The 25,257-nt window shown below is 45.0% G+C and overlaps 1 protein-coding gene across 2 annotated transcripts in view; it reads right to left on the reverse strand.

Annotated features, from left to right (window-relative positions):
- rabgap1l (RAB GTPase activating protein 1-like) overlaps positions 1 to 25,257 on the reverse strand; it is a 934,074-nt gene that overhangs the window by 519,348 nt on the left and 389,469 nt on the right. For both annotated transcript variants that reach the window (XM_072511773.1, XM_072511772.1), the window contains one exon: positions 2,244 to 2,337. In XM_072511773.1, coding sequence (XP_072367874.1) covers positions 2,244 to 2,337 — 94 coding nt within the window. The remainder of the gene's footprint in view (positions 1 to 2,243; positions 2,338 to 25,257) is intronic.

Raw genomic sequence — 25,257 nt, forward strand, 5'->3', positions numbered from 1 at the left:
ATCTCATTGAATGGCGGAGCAGGCTCGAGGGGCCAGATGGCCTACTCCTGTTCCTAGTTCTTATGTTCTCTCACTCACCTCCTCTCTCACACTCACCTCCTCTCTTACACTCACCTCCTCTCTCTCACACACTCACCTCCTCTCTCTCACACACTCTCCTCCTCTCTCTCACACTCACCTCCTCTCTCTCACACTCACCTCCTCTCTCTCTCACACTCACCTCCTCTCTCTCACTCACATCTCTCTCGCACACTCATACCCTCTCTCACACACCCTCTCTCTCGCACACTCACACCCTCTCTCTCTCACACTCACACCCTCTCTCTCACACACTCACATCCTCTCTCTCACATACACTCTCTCACACACATATCTTCACACACATGCACACGCTTATTTCCTCACACACACATACCTACATGCACACATGTCCCCTCACACAGGCGTTCTCACACAGACACACGTACACACACATACAGGCACGCTCACCTCTCCCCGAAGCACAAACTACCACCCAGACTCCTTTCCCCAGGTCCGAATACCCCTCCCAACTCCATTCCCGAGGCCCAAACCAAACTTGTTCCTTTCTTGAGGCTTTAACCCCACTCACTCCTTTCGCGAGGCACCGCCGATTCCCCCGCCTACAGGCCACGCGCAGCCTTTCCTCACTGCTGCCACCTAGCTTTCTGATTAGTCCCCTGCCAGCTCCTGTGGCACTTCAGCCTCACTGTTGGCCCAACAACAGCGAGATGGAACAAATCAACTGGGTCACTCAGAGCAAGGCCACTTGGAGCACTGGATTCTGATAGGCTGGCAGTCAGCCTATTAACGTCCAATGCTCAGAGAGACCGTGCTCCGATTGACCCATTTGATTTCTCTCATTCTTTTTAAATGTTACACATTCGATCCGGAGTTTACCGGTGACATGGCGGCCGCCAGCTTCGCGGACCTCTGGGGACCCTCCATGGACCTTGGGAACCCCTATCCTAAGGAGTTAGAGAGAAACACTTCTGGGACAGCGACACGGTGGCACAGTGATTAGCACAGCTGCTTCACAGCAACAGGGATTTGGGCTCAACTCCAGCCTTGGGTGACTGTGTGGAATTTGCACATTCTCCCGATGTCTGCGTGGGTTTCCTCCAGGTGCTCCGGTTTCCTCCCACAGTCGAAAGATGTGCCGGATAGGTGGATTGGCCATGGTAAATTGCCCTTAGTGTCCAACGGTTAAGTTAGGTGGTTTACAGGGTTAGAGCGGGTAAATGGGCTTAGATAGAATGCTCTTTCAGAGGGTCGGTGCAGGCTCGATGGGTCAAATAGCCTCCTTCGGCACTGTAGGGATTCTATGATTCTATGAAAGTGCTGGAAGCACAGTCAAGGGAGACACAAAGAACAAGGGAGAGAGTGAGTGAAATATGAAGAAGGAACAGTGCGCATAAAGGAAAGGAAAAAATGCAAAGGACACTCAGGGTGAAAAAGGTTGAAGGTGAAGCAGATAGAGCGAGTGGGATTGCTGGCATGAGAGGGTGAGAGGGAGGGTCAAGGGACATACTGCCGAGAAAGAGGGCACGCACAGGGCTGAAAGAGAGAGCGAGGGAACAAAGAGGAGTGGGAGGCTGAGAGAGCAAGGAAGGGGGTGAGGGAGGGTGAAGCAGCAAAAGCAGGTTTGTGGGGCCAGTAGAGTGAAGGAGAGAGCAAAGGTCAAGTGAGAGAGAGGACGGGATGAGGGTGGGGCAGAAGGGCATTAAGGGGAAGAGAGTGGAGAGACAGCAGGAATGCTCACAGTGCACAGGAGAGAGAGAGAGAGAGAGGATGGGGTCTTACTGCAGGGGGCGCCTGTTGAGGATGTGCACAGGGTGGAATGTCGTGAGGGACAGCGTGGGGCAGAGATCACAAGGGAGAGACTGTGGGAGTGAAAGGGTTGGCAAGGTACCAAGGAGGTGTATGAGAAAGAAGGCAACATTAAGAGCAAGAGCGTGAGAAAGCAGGAGAGAAGGAGCATGTGGCAGAGGGAAAGCGAGAGAGTGAGGAGAGAGAGAGAGCTGAGAGTCAGGCATTCAACAAGGAGCAGCTATGCCAGATGGTGATATCCCTGGGAATCAATACATCTTTTTATTCACCCAACCATTAGCTTTACCAACAATGGCAGGCCAGCAAAATGAAATCTCTTGGATTGTCAACATACAGTGAATGTTTCCTGCAGTAGAATGCAGATTCACTTCCTTGTGGAGAACCAAAATACTCACCATCTGTGCAACAATTCCCCCCACGATTCCAGGATTTTTTCAGGACACTCCTTGGAAACATCTCCTGTTCCACTCGACAGTTCATTATCACTGTCTGTAAGGGAGCAGAAAGAGAGGCCATGTTCAGCTCTGTATCATTAGACACATTGTAGAATTTGAAGTACTTTGGATCACAAGGGGGATGCCAGGAGCTCCAGGTTCAATGGCTTGTATTTGGTGTATGCTGCTACGATGCACAATAATTAATTACAAACTTTCCTCAGTAAAACATTTGCTTGATGTAGCTGGCACAATAAGGGCAATTTGATCTCTGCCAGCCTGACACAAATTGAGTGAGCACTTCAAATGAGCTGAGAGTCTGACTCGCATCACCTTCCACCCAGTTCAGTTCTAACCTGTTGCGCACCCACCTGGATTCAGTAAGATGAGATCATCAAGACCTGGGCGCTCTTTAACAGGTGGTCTGAGGGGGGCTTGGGGGTAGAGAGTTGTAGTTCTCCCAGAGGTGAAGCTACAGATGTTCTGAGCCAAGAAGCCCAAATGAATAATTTCAACATTTTGCTTTTAACTCTCTCACTGCAACAAGCATGGTGGATAAAGGGGAACCAGTAGATGTAGATGTAGTGCATTTGGATTTTCAAAAGCTATTTAATAAGGTGCCATGTAAAAGGTTTCTCAATAGGTTTAAAGCTCAGGGTGTTGCGGGTGATATATTTGCATGGAAAAAGGGATTGGCTAACTAAACGAGAAAAGAGAATCAGAATAAATGGGTTATTTTCAGGTTCGTAAACTATAATTAATGGAGTTCAACAAGAATCAGTACTGGGGCCTCAACTATTTACATTTATGACTTTGGTAAGGGACAGAGTGTAATGTAGCCAGATGTACTAATGATGCAAGGATACGTAGGAAAACAAGTTGTGAGGAGGACACAAATAATTTGCAAAGGGATATAGATAGTTAAAGTGAGTGGGCAAAAGTTTGGCTGATTGGACTATAATGTACAAAAATGTGAGGCTGTCTATTTTGGTGGGAAAACAGAGAGTCAAAGTATTATTTAAAATTGAGGAAGACTATAGAACAGTCATTTGCAAACTCAGAGTCACAACCCAGGGGTGGGTTGTAAAAATGCCAGCCGCGGCCGGCTTTCAGAATGCCGACCATTCCATGCATGTGTACACCCAGCAGTAGGCAGGCCCGGAGCCCAGCAAGGCAGGCCGCCTCCCCCTGATGTCAGTGCACTGACCCAGGAGCGGATTCTTTTTAAAAATCGATGGAGACTACTCTCCAGAGGCGGCGACAGAAAGCACCCAGTCCACTGACGTCACGTGTTCTGAGCGCGAGAGAGATTTTGTAGCTGCCAGCAGTGCTGGTGTGAACTCCAGGGCCTCTTGTGAACAACCCATTAAGAACCAGGAACAAAGCAGTATAAAGATAATTTCTTGAGGCATGGGTTTATTAATTGTGCCAATGCAAATCAGGAGGCAAAGCTCTTGGGAGTTATCTGCAGGGAAGAACTGGGAAATGAAAGATTAAAACTCTTAAAACTTCAAAGACATTTGAGACTGAGCATGGCGAGTTCAAGGACAAACCTCTTGATTTCTTTTTCAACGTGTGCAGTGAGAACTTAAATCACCAGCTGAAGTCCTGAACAGAAATGTAACATTGAATAACAAAACAAGTGAGATCGTGAGGACCAAGCAGGCTCAGCTGTCACATTAAAGGTAAGTGAAAATGGTGGGTCACAAAGGTGGGCCGGCGTGGGTCGCGAAGGTGGGCCGGCGTGGGTCGCAAAGGTGGGCCGGCGTGGGTCGCAAAGGTGGGCCGGCGTGTGTCGCAAAGGTGGGCCGGCGTGTGTCGCAAAGGTGGGCCGGCGTGTGTCGCAAAGGTGGGCCGGCGTGTGTCGCAAAGGTGGGCCGGCATGTGTCGCAAAGGTGGGCCGGCGTGGGTCGCAAAGGTGGGCCGTGTGGGTCGCAAAGGTGGGCCGGCGTGGGTCGCAAAGGTCAGCCGGCGTGGGTCGCAAAGGTCGGCCGGCGTGGGTCGCAAAGGTCGGCCGGCGTGGGTTGCGAAGATGGGCTGGCGTGGGTCGTGAAGATCGGCCGGCGTGGGTCGCGAAGATGGGCTGGCGTGGGTCGTGAAGATCGGCCGGCGTGGGTCGCGAAGATGGGCTGGCGTGGGTCGTGAAGATCGGCCGGCGTGGGTCGCAAAGGTCGGCCGGCATGGATCCCAAAGTATCGGCAGTTGGTAAATACAGGTCCTGGGCAAAATAGTTTGAAGAACACTGTTACAGAATGCTGTAGTAGAGGGGCCTGGACATCCTTGTACCTGAACTCCAGAGACATTTACTTGGGTTTAGAGAGGAGTGTGCCTTAGTCGTTTTGTGTGTCAATGGGAGCAATGTAGCTTAAGATGTACTTTGCAATATGTGCTAATCTTAAAATCTGTGTAATTGTTAAGCTAAAAATATTTTTTTTTTGCTGTTATAACTAATTTGTGGTCCTGTGACTCTATTCCTCTACGTTTTATTTTTAAAAAGTAAACGTTATGGTCATTTGAGCCAAGATTCCATTCTGGGATCTTCCCGTCCAGATATATCAACTGGGTTTGTAACACAACACCATACTCCATTGTTCTCCAAATACCCCTTGTCAACTTTAGAGTCTAGAAATGTATCTATTTCCTTGTTAAATATATCCAACGACTTGGCCTCCACAGATTCTACTGTAGATAATTCCTCACGCTCACCACCCTCGGAGTGAAGACGTTTCTCCTCATCTCATTTGTAAATGGCCGACACCATATCCTGAGACTGTGACCCTTTGGTCTCGACCACTCCGCAGCGCCCCCCCCCCCAACCCAGAGGAAACAACATCCAGTCTGACCAGCCCTGTCAGAATTGTATATGTTTTAATATCACCTCTCATTCTTCTAAATTCCAGTGAAAACAGGCCTAGTTGAACCAATCTCTCCTCGTCCGACAATCTTGCCATCCCAGGAATCTGTCTGGTGAACCTTCACTGCACTCATTCCAAGGCAAGTATCATTTCTTGGATAAGGAAACCAAAACTGTGGAGTGATAATAGAGTAGAGAAACTCATAGAGGAGGTTATGAGGAAATTTGATAGAGGTGCTGGGAGGTCTTGTAGCTCAGTGATAGCATCCTTATTTCCCTATCAGAAGTTCTGGGTCAGAGTCCAACATCAGGACTTATTGGTCACAAGTGTTCATAAATCGGTTCAAGGGGCTGATAATCAGCTTAGGAATCCTTCCACCACTTCCCCATTCCTCTCAAAGGGAATAAAGTGTGTCTGAAGATACACTTAAAGAAAAAGAGATGTTCAAAATGGTGTATGGCTTTGATAGAGTGAAGAAGCTGAAACAGTTTCCAGTGGCAGCATAGTTCTAAACCAAAGATAAAGATTTAAAGCAATTGGCAAAAGTCCCAGAGGTAACATAAGGAAACCTTTTCTTTTTTCTTTACAGAATTGCTGTGGACAAGAATGCACTGCCTGAAAGGGCAGTGCAAGTATATTCAACAGCAACATTTAAAAAGGAATTGGATAAATTGCTGAAAAAGAGACATGCTGTTGAAGCTTTTCATCCTGCACTCATCAGAACAGAGTGCAAGATTACCAACAGTAAAGGGAACAACAATTTATACTGCATAAGAGATTGCTGATTGTGGATTGAACGTGGACTCTGATTGGTAGAGGCGTTTCCATGGAGAACGTAGCAGGGAACAGTTAAGTGCCAAGCTACTGTTCAATTTCAAATTAAGCAGCTTGACTCTCATTGGCCAAGGCATTCCCGTGGAAATGTATCAGGGAATAGCCATCCCCCAATTTTCTGTTTGGTTGAAAATTGGATTGGATAAATACTTGTAAAGAGAAATTTGCAGAGTTATTAGGAAACAACAGGGAAACAGTCCAACTCCACAGTTCCATCAAAGAGCTGGCTTAGGCAGGATTGGCTAAATGGCCTTCTCTCTTCTATGATTCTGTGAAATACAATTTCAAAATCTTTGAGGTAAACACGCAACATATCCCAACAGTTCCAACAGAGTTTGCAAATGTTACAACCATGCCTACAATGCTTACAGTAATACACAGCCACCATTAATCCAAACTAAATAAATCTCAGACTCACCATTTTTATATTGTACCTTACTGAGTGGTTACTCAAGTAATTTTTCGGTGCTGTTTTGCAACAGCTTTCAGGGCAGCACGGTGGCGCAGTGGTTAGAACATAGATCACAGAACTGTACAGCACAGTACAGGCCCTTCAGCCCACAATGTTGTGCCAAACTAGTCTGAAACTAAGATCAAATCAACCTACCCCCAATCATTTTAGTGCACTCCATATGCCTATCCAATAACCGCTTGAAAGTTCCTAAAGTGTCCAACTCCACTACCATAGCTGGGAGTGCGTTCCACGCCCCAACCACTCTCTGAGTAAAGAACCTACCTCTGACATCCCTCCTATATCTTCCACCATGAACCTTAGTTATGCCCCCTTGTAACAGCTACATCCACCTGAGGAAAAGGTCGCTGATCCCTGTGGTACACCGCTGGTGACTGGGCTCCAGGATGAAAATTTACCATCTACCACCACCTTCTATGTGATAGCCAGTTACTGATCCAATCGGCCAAATTTCCCTCTATGCCATGCCTTCTTACTTTCTGCATGAGCCGACCATGGGGCACCTTATTAGACGCCTTACTAAAATCTATGTATATGACATCAACTGCTCTACCTTCATCTATGTACTTAGGTACCTCCCCAAAGAATACAATCAAACTTGTGAGGCAAGACTTATCCCTCACAAATCCGTGCTGACTATCCTGGATTAAGCTGTATCTTTCCAAATGATCATAATTCCTATCCCTCAGGACCGTTTCCAATAATTTACCTATGACTGAAATGAGACGAACCGGCCTATAATTCCCAGGGTTATACCTATTTCCTTTCTTGAACAAGGGGACAACATTTGCCTCTCTTCAGTCTTCTGGCACTATTCCTGTAGACTGTGGGGACATAAAGATCAAAGCCAAAGGCTCTGCAATCTCATTCCTCGCCTCCCAAAGAATCCTAGGATATATCCCATCCGGCCCAGGGGACTTATCTATCCTCAGGCTTCTCAAAATTTCTAACACATCTTCCTTCCGAATATCTACCTCCTCCAGCCTACCAGCCTGTATCGCACTATCCTCCTCAACAACATGGCCCCTCTCCTTTGTGAACACTGAAGAAAAGTATTCATTTAGGGCCTCTCCTATATCTTCAGACTCCATGCACACGTTCCCACTACTATCCTTGACCGGTCCTAACTTCACCTTGGTCATTCTTTTATTCCTCACATAAGTGTAAAAAAGCCTTGGGGTTTTCCTTGATCCTACCCGCCAAGAACTTCTCATGCCCCCTCCTAGCTCTCCTAAGCTCTTTCTTGAGCTCCTTTCTAGCTATCTTGTATCCCACAAGTGCCCTAACTGAACCTTGTTTTCTCATCCTTACATAAGCCCCCTTCTTCCTCTTGACAAGACATTCTACCTCTTTTGTAAACCATGGTTCCCTCACTCGACCATTTCCTCCCTGCCTGACAGGGACATACATATCAAGGACACGCAGTATTTGCTCCTTGAACAAGCTCCACATCTCAATTGTGCCTATCCCTGACAGTTCCTGTTTCCATCTTATGCTCCCCAATTCTTACCTAATCACATCGTAATTACCCTTCCCCCAGTTATAAACCTTGTCCTGCCATACGTTCCTATCCCTCTCCATTGCTATAGTGAAAGCCACCGAATTGTGGCACTATCTCCAAAGTGCTCTCACACAACCAAATCTAACACTTGGCCCGGTTCATTACCCAGTACCAAATCCAATGTGGCCCGCCTCTTGTCGGTCTATCCACATAAAAACAGCCTCATCCAAACTATTCAAATTATAGTGTTTCCAATCAATACTTGGAAAGCTAAAGTCACACTGTGACTACCGCACCTATCCAAAATCTGCATTGCAAACTTTTCCTCCACATCTCTGTTACTGTTTAGAAAACTCTAGAAAACTCTTAACAAAGTGACCGCTCCTTTCCTATTTCTAACTTCAGCCCACACTACCTCAGTAGACAGATCCTCCTCAAACTGCCTTCCTGCAGCCATTATACTATCCTTGATTAACAATGCTACTCCTCCACCTCTTTTACCACCTTCCCTAATTTTACTGAAACATCTAAACCCCGGAACCTCCAACAACCATTTCTGCCCCTGTTCTATCCACGTCTCCTTAATGGCCACAACATCGTAGTCCCAGGTACCAATCCATGCTTCAAGCTCACCAACCTTATTCCTGATGCTTCTTGCATTGAAGTAGACACACTTCAAACCACCTTCATGCCTGCAGGTCAACTCTTGTGACCTTGGTACCTTCCTCAGTACTGCACTACCCTCAACTTCCTGAACTCCAGCAACGCTATCTCCTGGACTACAAATCATTTTCCCACCCCCCTGCCAAATTAGTTTAAACCCCCCCCCCACCCCCGAAGAGCTGGAGCAAATTTCCCTCCCAGGATATTGGTGCCCCTCTGGTTCAGGTGTAACCGATCCTGTTTGTACAGGTCCCACCTTCCCCAGAATGTGCTCCAATTATCCAGTGACTGAAACCCTCCCTCCTACACCATCCCTGTAGCCACGTGTTTAACTGCACTCTCTCCCTGTTCCTCACCTCGCTAGCACGTGGCACTGGCAGCAAACCAGAGATGACAACACGGTCTGTCCTGGCTCTCAGCTTCCACCCTAGCTCCCTGAATTCCTGTTTTACATCCCCGTCTTTTTTCCTACCTATATCGTTGGTACCGATGTGTACCACGACTTGTGGCTGCTCCCCCTCCCCCTTAAGGATCCTGAAAACACGATCAGAGACGTCACGGACCTTGGCACCCGGGAGGCAACACACCAACCGTGAGCCTCTATCGTTGCCACAGAACCGCCTATCTGTACCTCTAACTATAGAGTCTCCAATAACTAATGCTCGCCTGCTCTCCCCCCTTCCCTTCTGAGCCACAGGGACAGACTCAGTGCCAGAGACCTGGTCACCGTGGCTTACCTCTGGTAGGTCGTCCCGTCCCGTCCCCTGTCCACCCCCACCTACCCCAACAGTATCCAAAAAGGTATACCTGTTATTGAGGGGAACAACCACAGGGGATCCCTGCACTGACTGCTTCTTCCCCTTCCTTTTAAACATCACCCAGCTACCTTCATTCTTAGGAATAACTACATCCCTGTAGCTTCTATCATTTACCGACTCTGCCTCCCGAATGATCCTCAGTTCATCCAGCTCCAGTTCCCTAACTCGGTCTTTGAGGAGCTGGAGTTGGGTGCACTTCCCGCAGGTGAACTCAGCAGGGCCACTGACGGTGTCCCTCACCTCGAACATCCTTCAGGAGGAACATTGCACTGCCCTCTCTGCCATCCCTTCGATTTATCAACTTGACAATTACAGAAAGAAAAAAAAAGCTTACCTGATTTTCACACTCCCCGCAGGTTAGAGGTGGTGGAAGGGTGGAGAGAGGAAAAGGAAAGAAAAGCTTACCTCACCAACTCTGCGGCCTTAGCACTGCTGCCTCACAGCTCCGAGGACCCGGGTTCAATCCCAGCCCCGGATCACTGTCCGTGTGGAGTTTGCACATTCTCCAAGGGTCTACGTGGGTCTCAGTCCCACAACCCAAAGATGTGCAGGGAAGGTGGATTGGCCACGCTAAATTGCCCCTTAATTGGAAAAAAAAATTTTTGATAATTTTTAAGCAAAGTTCACAAAGCTTTTATCAAAAGAAAATTCATTATCTTCGAAACCAGACATGGTGCGAATTTTTGAGACAAGTGCAACAGATAACTCAAGGTCCAAACTGTTTAAAATTGCCAAAGCCATTACATGCAATCATCCTTGCCATTGGCGAGCCACTCAATATTGTTGAGAAAGTCATCTGTTGATGATGTGCATGTAATGGAAACAGGAGGGATGTGGTCACTTATTGTCTGTTTCTATAAAGCATGAAAGGAGCATACAGATTTCAGTGGAAAGTTTTGTAACCCAACCAGCAGGCCAGAGAAGATCACTGTGCTTTAACACTGACCAGTGAAAGAGTTTGTTCAGTTTCGGACTCTGAATATTTCTACAACATAAAATGTTTATGTTTTACAGTCAAAGTTTACAGTAAAAGACGCATGCATTAATCCAGGGTGGACAATCGGCAACACGCCGGTCACTCAGCAACGCGCAGGTCACCAACTTTTCTGCTGTTTTTCCTACATTGCGTGTGAAGGGCGAAAAGATCCAGAAGCATTAACCACCACCTAGACCAGTGGACAAATCCATATGTGTCTCTGGAGCGGAGAAGCATCGTTCCACATACCTGCAAGTGGATGAGGTGGCAGACCGGTCGGCTACTCAGAACCGGCCATCGGCGAGTTCAACTAGTCAGCTATTCAGAACCAGCCCTCGCCGAGTTCAATCAGTCAGCAACTCAGAACCGGCCCTCGCCCAAATGCAGACTGGGAAACTGGTATTGTAAATGTTTCTGCAGCAATTTGTGTCCAATCCACAAGACAGGATGCACTGCCGGAGCTGGTTCTTGGAAATGAGGTGGGTCAAGTAGATCAAATGTTAGAGAGGGAAGGGCAGCATGGTGGCGCAGTGGTTAGCACTGCGACCACACTGGGCCGAGGTCCCAGGTTCGACCCTGGCTCTGGGTCACTATCCGTGTGGAATTTGCACATTCACCCTGTGTTTGCGTGGGTTTCGCCCCCACAACCCAAAGATGTGCAGAGTAAATGGATTGTCCATGCTAAATTACCCCTTAATTGGAAAAAATTAATTGGGTACACTAAAATTTAATTTTTAAAAAGTGTGAGAGGGGGAACATTTAGGAGACAGTGACCAATGTATTGTAAGGTTTTGAATAGAAACTACAATAGGCAATCCAGAATAAAAATAATTGAAGGCCGGGGAACGGAGCTTGGCCGGATAGACTGGAATGAAGGGTTGTCAGGAAACACTGTAGCTGAACAATGGGCTACCTTCAAAACAGAAATGGTCCAGACACAGTCAAGGAATATTCTCTTAAAAGGCAAAGGTAGGGAAAACAAATCTAGAGCACCCTGGATGAAAAAGGGAGACAAAAATTAAGCTAAAGTGGGCGATACGTGGCACAGTGGTTAGGACTGCTGCCTACAGCACGGGAGGACCCGGGTTCGAATCCCGGCCCTGGGTCACTGTCCGTGTGGAGTTTGCACATTTTCCACGTGTCTGTGTGGGACTCACCCCCACAACCCAAAGATGTGCAGGTTAGGTGGATTGGCCATGCTAAATTGGGTACTCAAAATGTTTTATTTTTTTTTAAAGAAATTAAGTTAAAGAAGAACAAGTGTGCTTATGACAGATATCAGGTAGAAAACACAATTGAGAACCAAGAGGAACAGAGAAAAAGTTTGGAACGGAGGTGAAAAAGCACATTAGAGAAGCAAAGAGGAATTATCAGAAAAGACTGGCAGCAACATCTCGGGTGCTCCAGTTTCTTCCCACATTCCAAAGATGTGCAGGTTAGATGAGGTTAGGGAGATGGGGCGGGGCAGTGGTCCTAGGCAGGGTGCCCTTTAAAAGGGTTGGAGCAGACTTGATGTGCCAAATGGCCACCTTCTGCACTGTAGGGATTCTATGGTTCCATGGAAGCCCAAAGTCGTCTATAGACATACGAATAGTAAGAGGGTAGTAAATGGAGAAAGGCCAACTAGTGACCTAAAAGGATATTTACACATGGAAGTTGGAGGCATGACTGAGATATTAAACACTTTGCATCTGCCTTTACCAAGGAGCTAGATGCTGTTCAGCCCTCCAGAGGAGGAAACTGTCCATAGAAGGGTTCAAAATTGATCAGGAGGAATTGTTGAATAGACTGTCGGAACTGAAAGATGACAAGACACCTGGACCGGTTGAGATGCATCAAGGATATTGAAGAAAACGAAAGTGGAAATTGTAGGCAAACTGGCCAAAATATTCCAGTCTTCTCTAGACTTTCAGAAGGCATTTGATACAGTACCACACAACAGACTTTGAAGAAAATTTATAGCTCATGGAATATAGGGGGCAGTAGAGATACAGATTCAAATTTGGCTGAATAATAGGAAGTAGAGAGTAAATGGGTACTTTTCGGGATGTAGAAAGACTTATAGTGGAGTTGAGACCCTTGTTTTTCTGAATATCAATCACCTAGACCTTGGAGTGCAAAACATTAATTTCAAAGTTTGGGGATGACACAAAACTTGGAAGTATTGTAAACTATGAGAAAGACAGTGTAGAACTTCAAAAAGACAGGCAAATTGGTGCAGTGGGCAGATTGGTGGCAGATCAAGTTCAATGCGGAAAAGTGTGAGGTACTGCATGTTGGTAGGAAGAACATGGACTCAGTATAAAATAAAGGATACAATTCAAAAAAGGAGCAGGAGCAGAGGGACACGGGTGTATTTGTGCACAGATCATTGAAAGTGGCAGGACAGGTGGAGAGAGCTGTTAATAAAGCAGATACTATTCAGGGCTTTATTAATAGGGGCATTGAGTACAAAAGCAAGGAGGTTACGCTGAACTTACACAAGACACTAGTTAGACCTCAGCTGTATTATGGGCCAGGGTTTAGAGAACACCAAAGTATATCATGGAGTTCACCTGACCCACAACGTTGAATAGAGTTTGGTTATGGGGAGCAGAAGGGCTCACTTTACAGGTGTGATGCAACAGAGAACTAAAAGTATTTTTAAACAAAAACAATGTTTATTCTATGAACCCAGTTAACATTTTATAAACACACAGTAAACATCTTATCAACTACCAACACTGATAACCCCCCAAAAAGATACAGCACTCTATAAGTAACCCTTAGTAACTTTCCTAACAACATCCATAAGCTAAAACACTTTTTAACAAAGACAGTAGGTTTGAATTTTCCAGAGACCAGTTATCACTCTTAAATTATCAAGTGATCTAAACACCTTGTTTACCACACAGAGAGATAGACCAATATACATCAGCTTGGTTTGAATGCAGCTCCCCAACTGAAAGCAAAACTAAAACACAGAGCCAAAAAGAGCTGCCAGCTCAAAACGAAAGTAAAAAGCAGAATCACATTCCAGCTCCACCCACAATGACATCACTGCAGCCTTTTGATAAAACACACTTTTCTCAAAAAGACATTCACATGACAGCTGGAGTATTGTGCACAATTCTGAGTGCCACACTATAGGAAGGATGTGAATGCATTGGAGAGAGTGTGCAAGAGATTCACAAGAATGGTTCGAGGGATGAGAAACTTCAGTTATTACGATGGATTGGAGAGGCTGGGACTGTTTTCCTTGGAGAGAAGAAGGCCAAGAAGAATGTTTATGGAGATGTTCAAAATGATGAGAGAGGCTGGACAATGCGACAGAGAGAAACTGTTCCCACTTGTATTAGGATCAAGAACAAGAGGACACAGATTTAAAGTGATTTACAAAAGCAGCAAATGTAATGTGAGAAAAAACTTTTTCACGCGATGAGTGGTTTGGGCTTGGAATGCACTGCAAGGAAGTGTGGTGGAGGCAGATTCAATCGAGGCATTCAAGAGGGCATCAGAAGATTACCTGACTAGAAACAATGTGCAGGGGTAGGAGAAAAAGCACTAAGTCACAATGCTCATTTGGAGAACTGGTGCAAACACAATGGACTGAATGGTTTCCTTCTGCGTCAGAACAATTCTGTGATTCTGTGAAGCACTTTAATAGCAAATTATTAGTTTATGGAAGGTGCTATAGGGAGAAATGAAAATCTATCAGCAGGTGAAAACATCTGTGCGCTGGTAAACTTGGCTGAACTTTGGCGAAGACTGTCTTGTCCCCCACTCGTCACATTCCCAGAGGTGTGGGAAAATGCAGTGGTATTCCTTGCATTGGTGCCCAACTGCAGTGGTTAGTGGTCAAAATAACTTTGATAATTGTAGGTAAGGGTATCATGCATTGTGGAATTCAGGCAGGTAACCATTTTGGAAATGTGACAGAGGCAGAAACCGGATTAGAGGGATTAAAACATGGAGTTCTGGGAAAGATGGGAATGGGTTTTGGAGGAGACAACACGTTCAAGGAGTTTGGAGAGGAAAGGGAGGTTGGAGATGGGATGGTAGTTTTCAAGGACAGAGGGGTAAAGGTTTAATTTATTGCGTGATGAAGAGAGATTTAAAGAAGAGAGGGACAACACCAGAAGAGAGAGAACCGTGACCAATATGGGCTAACAACAGGCCAGGGGTGATCAGCAGTTTAGTGGATATCAGAGGGAAGAGGAGGTGGGTCTCATGGACAAAATGAACTCAGAGAGGGCAAGAGGGAAGATACGAGCGAGACTAGAGAAAGATGTGAGTTCAGGGCTAGGAGGTGCATTGAAGGTAAAATTATCAGGATACGTTGCATCACCTACTCTTGTATTCCATTGAGTTTAGAAAATTACATTGTTCTAGTGCATCTGTGCTGTACCCTCTCCAGGGTCAATATATTCTTCCTGAGGTGCGGCATCTTGAACTGAAGCCAGAGCTTTGCATCACTGGAACATAACCCCCCCTTTGTATTCCATCACCCCTTGATATCAAGACCAATATTCCATTCGCCTTTCCAATTGTTTTTGTGCAACTTCACAAGCTTTTAACGGTCTGCACATGTACCTCTAAAATCTCTCTGCCCATCCACAGTTCCCAACTTCTCACCATTTAAATAATACTCTGATCAATCTTCCTCTATCATAAAGTGATAGCCCTACACTGAACTTGATCTGCCACTATTTAACCCACTCCTGTATTGCTTCCACACCTAAAATGGAGCAACCACCAGCAGATTGAATTAGTTCAATGAATGAAGTCAAACATTTACTCCTGGCCTCAGTAAAAGAAGCCTGCTCCACGAATACACCCTAACATTATCTGATTACCGAACACTAAATATCTAATACTGGGCACACTAGTACAATAGTGATTTTTGCATCCCTTCCAGTATCCAAATTCTACGGTACAGATCCGGCCTGAAGGGGCCATGAGAGCAGCCAGCAGTAACTGAAGCAAGGAGGCTGTATTGTGCTCCTCTACTTTTCACTTTTTAACAGATGCAAGTGTATCTATAAATATGGGAGTGACATTTCAGATACAGTTACATTAATAATCTCCATTACATCCCTGAGCTATCAATACTACATAATTCCTCAATGTCAGGTTTTCATATTTCCTGAGAAGGCAATTTTCTCTGAAACCATAAACACAGCTAAAGTTGAGCAGAATCTGTACATCACTGCGTCTTTTAAAATAGGAGAATGTGTATATGATTGCTTCTCTAATGAGAGGGGACAGTCCAATTAATATTTGGCGCACCCAGCCATCAGCGTGCATTATGTATAAGATGCACTGCAGGAACTCACCAAGCCTCCTTCAATAACACCTTCCAAACCCACGACCTGTCCTTTAGAAGGACAAGGGACAAGGACAGCAGACACATGGAAACACCACTACCTGCAAAGTCCCCCCCCCCCCCCCCCCTCTCCCACCCAAACCACAAACCATCCTGACTACCGTTCCTTCACTATCACTGAGTCAAAATCCTGGAACTCCTTCCCTAACAGCACTGTGTGGATGTGCCGACACCACATGGACTGCAGCGGTTCAAGAAGGCAGCTCACCACCACCTGAAGGACAATTCAAGATGAACAACAAATACTGGCCTAGCCAGCATTGCCCACATTCCTGGAACAAATAAGAAATACAGTTCTTCCCTCCTCCTTATCACTACTTTTATTTTCCGGTCTCTCTTTCCTGTATTTTGCACTCTATCTTCTCAGGTCTCATGGCTGTGGTATTTGTTCAGAGCAAAGAAAAAAGTGAAACTGTTGGAATAACTACATAACTGGGAGATGAGCCTTGTGAAGAATGTAGGAATTTCAGATATATTGTACTATAGATATTTGGTGCAGTAAGGGTTAAATGTCTGGGTTAGAGTGTGTGTGGCTGGTGCAATAGTATTTTTAAAATCCTAGTTTGAAAGGTTTTGGGAGCCAGGGATGCAATTAATGCATTGTAAAAGCTTGGTATAATGGGAGTTTTGTTTGGGTTAAGAGAATTCCCTGTGGAGTTAATTAGATTTCAGCTTGGTAAGATGATGTAATTACTGGGAGGAGCGAAGAGATCAGGCATTTGCGGAAAAGCAGTGTTAGTTGGGAGTTATAATAATAACCTTTATTATTGTCACAAGTAGGCTTACATTAACACGGCAATGAGGTTACTGTGAAAATCACCTAGTCGCCACACTCCAGCGCCTGTTCGGGTACACAGAGGGAGAATTCAGTTCAGTTCAAAGATACGTATGTACATAGATTAGCAGTTTCTTTCCAGGTAGTTCAGAAGAGTGTGGTTAGACGGTGAGCTGAAACAAGTTGAAGAAACTTCTGAAGAAAAGCAGCCAGAGCTTCTGCATAGTTCTGACAGGATTCAGGTCTTTTCTTTAAAGCAGTGGCACAAGATCGCTCTTTCTCAAAATAGAGTATCCAGACATTTCTGTACACAGGTATTAGAGAGTTAACTGTATTTAATCGTGGTTTGACAGCTGAGATTATTTTTCTTGTTACTTGAGTGGGAATAAAGATAGCAGTTAAGGGCTCCTGTATTCACTGTACTAATTAGCATTGTTTAAGGGGTAATTATGACCTATTTTCTGGTGTGGTGTTAAAGATATTTTAATACTGTGTTAGTAATAAAGTTTGTTTTAATCTACCATATCCCTATTTCTTTGTGAAATCAGTCCTGACAGTCTTACAAAATTAAAATTAAATATTGGGGTTTCTGTCCAGTATCCTAGACACTGTTGGGGTCTGGTCCGAGATTGTAATAGCCTTATTGCAGGGGTTACGCAGAAAATTCCCTCTCACGACAGGGGAGTTGGAATTGATTTCATCTTCTGCTCTTCCCCATGGGCATCATCTTGAAATGTCAACTCTCTCTCGCTCTTCCCGGACGCTGCTAGACCTGCATTTCCAGCATTTTCAGCTTTGGGCACTGAAAACAGATTGATTATTGCTTCATTACTGTTTGTGGGGAGTTTGCCATGTGCAAAACAAGCTGTCACGTTTCCTGCAGTGCCTGTCGAGCACTTTAGTAGGAGATCCTGAGTTTATGAAAGATGCTATGGAAATGAAAATCTATCAGCAGGTGAACATAGCTGCTCACTAGCTAAGGCTGCTTTATCCATGTTGGCCATACTTCCAGAAGTCAAATGGATTTGTTACTGGTGGGGAAATGGAAATGCAGTGGCATTCCTTGCATGGGAGCACCACTGCAATAATTAGTGGTCAAAACAATTTTGATATTTTTAGGTCAAGGCATCATAGAATATGGAATTCAGGCAGGTAAATTGAGGAGAGGTACAGATCAGCCTTTATCGAAATGTATAGCAGGACAGGTTAACAGAGCTGACTGGCCTCCCAGGAAGAGAATCTCCATGAAGTATTTGAAGCATTATTCTGTGAACTTTAATAGATAAAACACTGGGTAAGGTGAAAAAATAAATGAATTGCCAATTTGCCCGACAGCTGGTAGGAACTAACCTTACCCCCTTGACCTCTACCTTCATCAGCAGCAGGGTCATCAACAGTGCTATCGAGCAGCACTTAAGTCAGTAATAACCCGCTCACTGACGCTAAGGGGTCACTCGGCTCCTAATCTCATTGTAGCCTTGGTTCAAAAGTGGACAAAAAAGCGGAACTCCAGAGGACAGGTGAAAGTGACTACCTTTGACATCAAGGTGATACCTGACCAAGTGTGGGTTGAACGGGGAGGGGTGTGGCGGGAAGGTTGGGGTCGCCTGGGGGGTTGGGCATTGGAGTCTCCACAGTCATGCTGCCCGGTGTAGGTCATTGACCTTCTTCCGGCACTGGAGGCCAGTCCTCCTGGTCACACTCCCCGCGCTGACTTCTGTTGCCACCTCGTCCCAGGCAGCACTGGCAGCCTTGCTGCTCAACCTCCGGGACCCCCGGGGGAACAGAACATCCCTCCTAGCCTCCACCGCATCCAGGAGCCTCCCCAGGTCAGCGTTCCCGAATCTTGAGGCTGGTCTCCTCGGCGCCACCATTGCAAGCTGGCTGGGGTTGGCTGAGCAAGTGCAGCTTAAGTGCTACTCAACCGTGTTAGCGGGGAGTTGGCGCACGCGGTCCCGGCGAATCAGCTGGTGTGCCATCATTTGCAGCGAGAAGCCCGTAAGGCCTCGTTAAGTGGACCAATTAACATTGAATTGCGTTGCCGACCTCGCTGGGCCGAGCGCCTGGAAGCCACGGCAATTCCTGCTCGCCACCACACGTAAAAATCTTTCCAGAGAATCATGCCCATTATGTTTAGATTTAGGCAAACAGGCCGTGGGATCTGAGCGAGATAAAGATGATGTAATTAATGGGAAGAGCCAGAGCTGTCTGTAGTTTTGCAGTTTGCTAGGAGCTTTTAAGTAGAGCAGCAGTTTTGCCAAATGCTGACAGGTTGAGCTGTAGTCTGACAAAGACAGAAAGGTCTGCAGGCTGCTTCTTGAAAGGGTTTATCTCTCTCTTCAAGCAGTCTTTCCAAGAAAGGTCTATACAAGTATGCAGCATGTAACCCTGCTAGATAAAGTAGAAGTTTGTAGTAAAGACGGTTTCCTTTTATCTTAAGAAGTGTTTAAATGTTAATTGAAAAGCCATGTTAATGTGTTTAATCCTGAGTTAATAATAGTTTGTTTTAATATAACATATCCTTATTTGTGATGTTAATGGGTTTAATCCTTTATTTTTTTAAATATATATATATATATATATGTATATATTATATATATATTTTAAATTTAGAGTACCCAATTAATGTTTTTCCTAATTAAGGGTCAATGTAACATGGCCAATCCACCTAGCCTGCACATCTTTGGGTTGTGGGGGTGAGACACACGGGGAGAATGTGCAAACTCCACACTGATAGTGACCCAGAGCTGGGATTGAACCCGTGTCCTCAGCGCCGGTGAGGTATCAGTACTAACCACTGCGCCAACGTGCCGCCTATGTTTCTAATCCTGAGTTAATAATAAAGTTTGTTTTAATATAACATATCCTTATTTGTGGAATCTCTCCTGGAGCGAAGTATCCTTTCTTCACAGTTTTACAAATTAAAAAGCGTTTGGGGTTCTTGTCTGCTATCCTAACAAATGTTGGAATCTGATCTGGGATCTTAACGCTGTAACCCAACCATATCATAGAATTTACAGTGCAGAAGGAGGCCATTCGGCCCATCGAGTCTGCACCGGCTCTTAGAATGAGCACCCTACCCAAGGTCAACACTGCCACCCCATTCCCATAACCCAGTAACCCCACCCAACACTAAGGGCAATTCTGGACACTAAGGGCAATTTATCATGGCCAATCCACCTAACCTGCACATCTTTGGACTGTGGGAGGAAACCGGAGCACCCGGAGGAAACCCACGCACACACGGGGAGGATGTGCAGACTCCGCACAGACAGTGACCCAAGCCGGAATCGAACCTGGGACCCTGGAGCTGTGAAGCAATTGTGCTATCCACAAGGCTACCGTGCTGCATATGAAAGGAGAAGGGTGCAATTGTACAGAGCCTTGGTGAGACCACATCAAGGATACCATGTACAAATTTGGTCTCCTTAACTAATAATAATAATAATAATAATAATAATAATAGCTTATTGTCACAAGTAGGCTTCAACGAAATAAGTCATTGAGTATATTCAAATCCGTGATTAGCAGATTATTGGACACTAAAGTTCTCAAAGGATATCGAGATGGTGCAGAAAGTTGTAGCTGAGGTGGATCAGCGCAATGCTGAAATGGCATAGCCGAATGGCTTAGTCCTGTTCCTATTCCTTATGTTCTTTTGTAATGTAATGTCGAGCATTATAGGTGGAGGATTGGGAGGTGGATGACATGGGGGAGTAGGAGAGAAAGGCAAAATGATTTAGAAAGGAAGGACTACACCTGAAATATTGCGTGTAGTTTTGGTCTTCCTACATAAGAAAGGATTTACTTGCCACAGAGGGAGCGCATTGGAGGTTCACCAGGCTGACACGGGTTGACGGTACTGGCCTAAGAGGAGTGATTGGTTTGACTGGGCCTGTATTCACTAGAGTTTAGAAGGATAAGAGGAGATATGATTGAAATGTATAAAATCCTAACAGGGCTGGACAGTTTGGATGTTTTCCCTGGTTTTGAAATCTAGAACCATGGGACACAGTCTCAGGATATGGAGTCGACCTCTTAGGACTGGGGTGAGGAAAGATTTCTTCATTTATAGGGTAGTGAACCTGTGGAGTTCTCTACCACAGAAGGCTGTGGAGGCCAAGTCACTGAAAATATTCAAGAAAAAGATCGATCATTTTTTAGATTTTAATGGCACATTTTTTAGATTTTAATGGCATCAAGGGAAATGGGGAGAAAGCGGGAATATGGCATTGAGATCGAGTGTCAACCATGATCATATTGAATGGTGGAGCAGGCTCGAAGGGCCGAATGATCTACTCCTGCTCCTAGTTTCTATGAAAATGAGGGGTTCATGATGGTCGATTGTGCTTATAATAAAAAACTGCTGTTTATATTCCACAGCACAATTCATCTCTTCACAAAGCACCACCTCCTTTTTCTCATGAAGACTCAGTAATAAAAGGGAATATTTACATTCTATTTACAGGATACTGCCCTGAAATGTGTCCAGAAGTGAGATAACATTACCCAGTTACTCATTATTTGACCTTGCTTCACTGCCTCTGCCTTTGTTAAAGAGCTGGAAATGGAGCCCCCTTGTAATCTCCAGCACCCTCTCAGTTCGCAGAAGAAAAGATGCTATTAACTGATTCCATTTGCAAGCACAAAGTTATGATTGCTTTGCAGATTGCTATCAGTATTTGGGAAACGAGCCCACTGATCATGCAGTTCTTTCAACCGAGATTGAATTTGACAGCATGCAGAATGAATTTACTCAGAGCCCTGTCTGATAGGGAAAATGAAAATCTCATAAAATAAGCACTTGGAGGAGTGCCGAGTAATCTGTTTATTACACAAGATCTGAATTTCTTCATGACATATCATCGAAATGCAAATTGGATCGTTGACTCAATTGCCTGCCGGATATATTTGTATAATTAGGGGAAGCTTGGGCGCTACGGGTGAGAATGAAGCTGGCCAATTAAGAAGTCCACTGTCCAAGTTTGCCATATGGTGCCAGAATAGCCAGTTTCAGCTCATCACATGTGCCACTCTGTTACTATAGTCATTTCAACCCTTTCTAAGTTAGTCACATATAAAATTTATTACAGTGAATCTCATGGCCTGTTTAGACCGTAGACTGCGTGTTTCCCCAGGCTGCAGAATTAGGCTGGGAAATTGGTGCCCTATATGTGCGTTGTGTGCGATTGAGGAGCTTCCCCCTGTTTAGGGATACCAGCCTTGGCTCAGCGAGTGGCATTCTCACCTCCAAGTTCAACTGTTGTGGCGTCACGCACAATTTCAGAAACTACAGCACATACTTAGACTTACACTTCTGTACAATACTGAAGGGGCACTGCACTGTCAGGAGAGCAGTCTTCAAATGAGAATGAAACTGAAACCCCATCTGTCCTCTCAGCCTGGGCATAAAAGATTCCCTGGTACTGTTTCAAAGAGAGCGGGGCAACTCTTCTAGTATTTATCCCCTCAATCAACATCACTAAATATCAGCTTAACTGGTTGTTACCAAACAGCTGGCTGTGGGATCTTCCTTTGCACAAATTGGCTGGCACATTTTCTACCTGACAATGTTGACTGACTGCATATCAAACATACCTCAGCGACAGTAAAGCATTTTGGGACACAGAGGTTGTGAAAGATGCTATATAAATGCAAGCTTTCTACCATCAATATTCTTCCTTGGCCACAAAGTTGTAGAAGGCAATAACTAAACAAAGCCAGACTTGGGCTGCCAGATTTTTCTCTGTAAAGCAGTTAAATTTGATTTATCAATAAAGTTCCCTCAACATTTAGGATTACAGACTTGGGTAAGGATTGTGAATTACATTCCTGAGCAGTATACAAGCAATTTACAGTAAAGAATAAAGATATCTTGCTGCAATTACACAGCTATTTAATGCAACCATATCTGGAATACAGTGTGCCGTTTTGGTCTCCACATTTAAGATATACTTGCATTGGAGGCCATGCAGTGAAGGTTCACTAGATTAGTCGCTGGGGGGGCGGGGGGGGTCTTGCGATGAGAGGCTTAATAAATTGTGTTCATATCCTCTAGCGTTTAGAAGAATGAGAGGTGATCTCATTGAAACCTATACAATTCTGACGGGATGGATCCTTAGAGATTGTCTCCGCTGGTCGGGGAATCTGAAACACAGGGTCACACTCTCAGGGTAAGGGGCCGATCATTTAGGACTGAGATGAGGAGAAATCTCTTCACTCAAAAGGTTGTGAATCTTTCGAATTCTCGACCCCAGAGGGTTCTGGATGTTCCATCGTTGAATATATTTCAGGCTGGGATGGACAGATTTTTGGTCTCTCGGGAAATTAAGGGATACGGGGAGTGGGCGGGAAATGGAGTTGAAGCCCAAGATCAGCCATGATAATATTGAATGGTGCAGCAGGTTCAATGGGCCGAATGGTCTACTCCGGCCCCTATTTCATGTGTTCAGCAGCATAGCGAAGAGGATCAGCCAACAGTTGCTGAAATCATTTGCGTGAAGGTTGGATGAGATTTATGAAAGGCAAGGGTCACAATTTCTGCCAGATAGCATTTCAAGGTAAGAAATATGCCTGTATAGTTCCCATAAACCCCAGCCCTTGTCATCTGCCTGTAATATTCACTGGGTGAAGTGGTCACATTCTGCAAATGCCTGACATATGCATCCACCATCCCCCATCTCCAAACACAGTTGGAATTGGAAGCCACAAGGGTAAAGAGCTGGGGTTGACAAAGAGGATGTCACAAAGAGCTTAAAAGCCAGTGAAGTACTTCGAAAACTTCACTGCAGCAGTCATACACACACTCAATCAGGCTTTTAACCTTTACTGCACCAATTGCACACAATCCAATGTACCTGAAATTCTTACATTCATCGCACATTATTAACAAACCTGAAAATTAAAACATGCAGGGCTCTGGTTTAAGATCAGGAGAGAGAGATTAATTGGATAGGCCTTTCTGTATAGTTCTACGCATTAAATGTGAGTACACGGTGAGCAAGAAACTAAAGATAAATCAAGACAAATCTAACCTACTCACTGCAGTGGGCCTTAGTAATTGTTCTTCAGGAACAGGGGTTTCCCCGACTTAAATCATGTCCACAGGCCAGAACATCCACAGGCAGAACACCCAGGTGGTAACTCTAAGCACAGAAGGAGCATATGGAAAGATAGCAAGTTCCTTGCAAAACGTCACTCCTTAGACAGCCGTTGAGAGGAATCGGGAAGTGTGAGCCAAGTGGAACTGGTAGAGGCTCAAAAACTGGTCCAACATGAGCAGCATGCAGGCAGGTGGATCAGAAACAGCAGACTAATGAGCTAGTGCAACGCTAACAGCTAATTTCCATCAGGCAAAGCCAGCTACATATGGCAGTTTTCCCAAAGTGGTAGGGAGGAGCAATAGAATGTCAGTGAATGTTACAGCAATGAAGTTGTTGGAGTGAGGGTCACGTCATTCAAAAAGCCTGTAAGCCCTCCCCAGGGCATGATGATGGGATGAAGATTTGCAAAATATATGCTGGCTCGCTTTTTTAAAAATTCAATAATTATAAAAAGCACTTTGGAGTGTCCTAGAGGTGCTGTAAAAATGCAAATCCTTTTTTCTTTTAAGGGTTAATTGGATTTAAGCACTCTATTCCAGGTGGTCCTGCTTATGGACAATGCTTTTGATTAACAATTATTTTGATGTACTTTGGCAGACAAATACATCAGGTCTGTGAAACAAAAACCTACATTGCCAAATTGGCTATAAAATATCAATTGAAAACCAGATTTCTTGATCTGTAACAGCCAGCATATATCTAATTTTGTTTTATTTTTTTCATGGGATATGAGCTTCATCGACTAGGCCAGAATTTATTGCCCATCCCTAATTGCCCTTGAGAAGATGTTGGTGAGCAGCCATCTTGAAACACTGCAGTCCATGTGGTGTAGGTAAACCTACAATGCTGTTAGGGAGGGAGTTCCAGGATTTGGGCCCAGCGACAGTGAAGGAATGGTAATGTATTTTATGTCAGCAAGGTGTGTGGTTTGGACAGAGCTTATAGGTTATGGTGTTCCCGGGTATCTTCTGCCCTTGTCCTTCTAGGTGATAGATGACGTTGGTTTTGATAGTGCTATCAAAGGAGCCTTGGTGAATTACCGCAATGCATCTTGTAGATGGCACACACGGCTGCCACTGTGCATCGCTAATGGAGATAGTGGATGTTTAAGTTGGTGGATGGGGCGTCAATCAAGCAGGTCACTTTGTCTTGGATGGTGTCAAGTCTCGAGAGTCGATGGAGCTGCACTCATCCAGGCAAGTGGAGAGTATTCCATCACACTCCTGACTTGTGCTTTGTAGCTAGTGGACAGGATTTGAGGAGTCAGGAGATAAATTACTCGCTGCAGGGTTCCCACCCTCTGCCCTCTCTCGTAGCCACAATATTTATATAGCTGATCCAGTTCAGTTACTGGTCAATGGTAACCCCCAGGATTTTGATAGTGGAAGATTCTGCGATGGTAACGCCATTGAATGTCATGGGGAGATGGTTAGATTCTCTCTTGTTGCAAATGGTGATTGCCTGGCACGTGTGCGTTATGAATGTTATTTGCCACTCATTTAGCCCAAGCCTCAAATTTGCCCAATATTGCTGCTGATTTGACAAGGAATCTGGTTTAAACATTTTTGAATATATTGGCATCGCAGAATGATCTTTATTAGTGTCACAAGTAG

Source organism: Scyliorhinus torazame, chromosome 7 (assembly GCF_047496885.1).
Source record: "Scyliorhinus torazame isolate Kashiwa2021f chromosome 7, sScyTor2.1, whole genome shotgun sequence".
NCBI classification, from domain to species: Eukaryota; Metazoa; Chordata; class Chondrichthyes; order Carcharhiniformes; family Scyliorhinidae; genus Scyliorhinus; species Scyliorhinus torazame.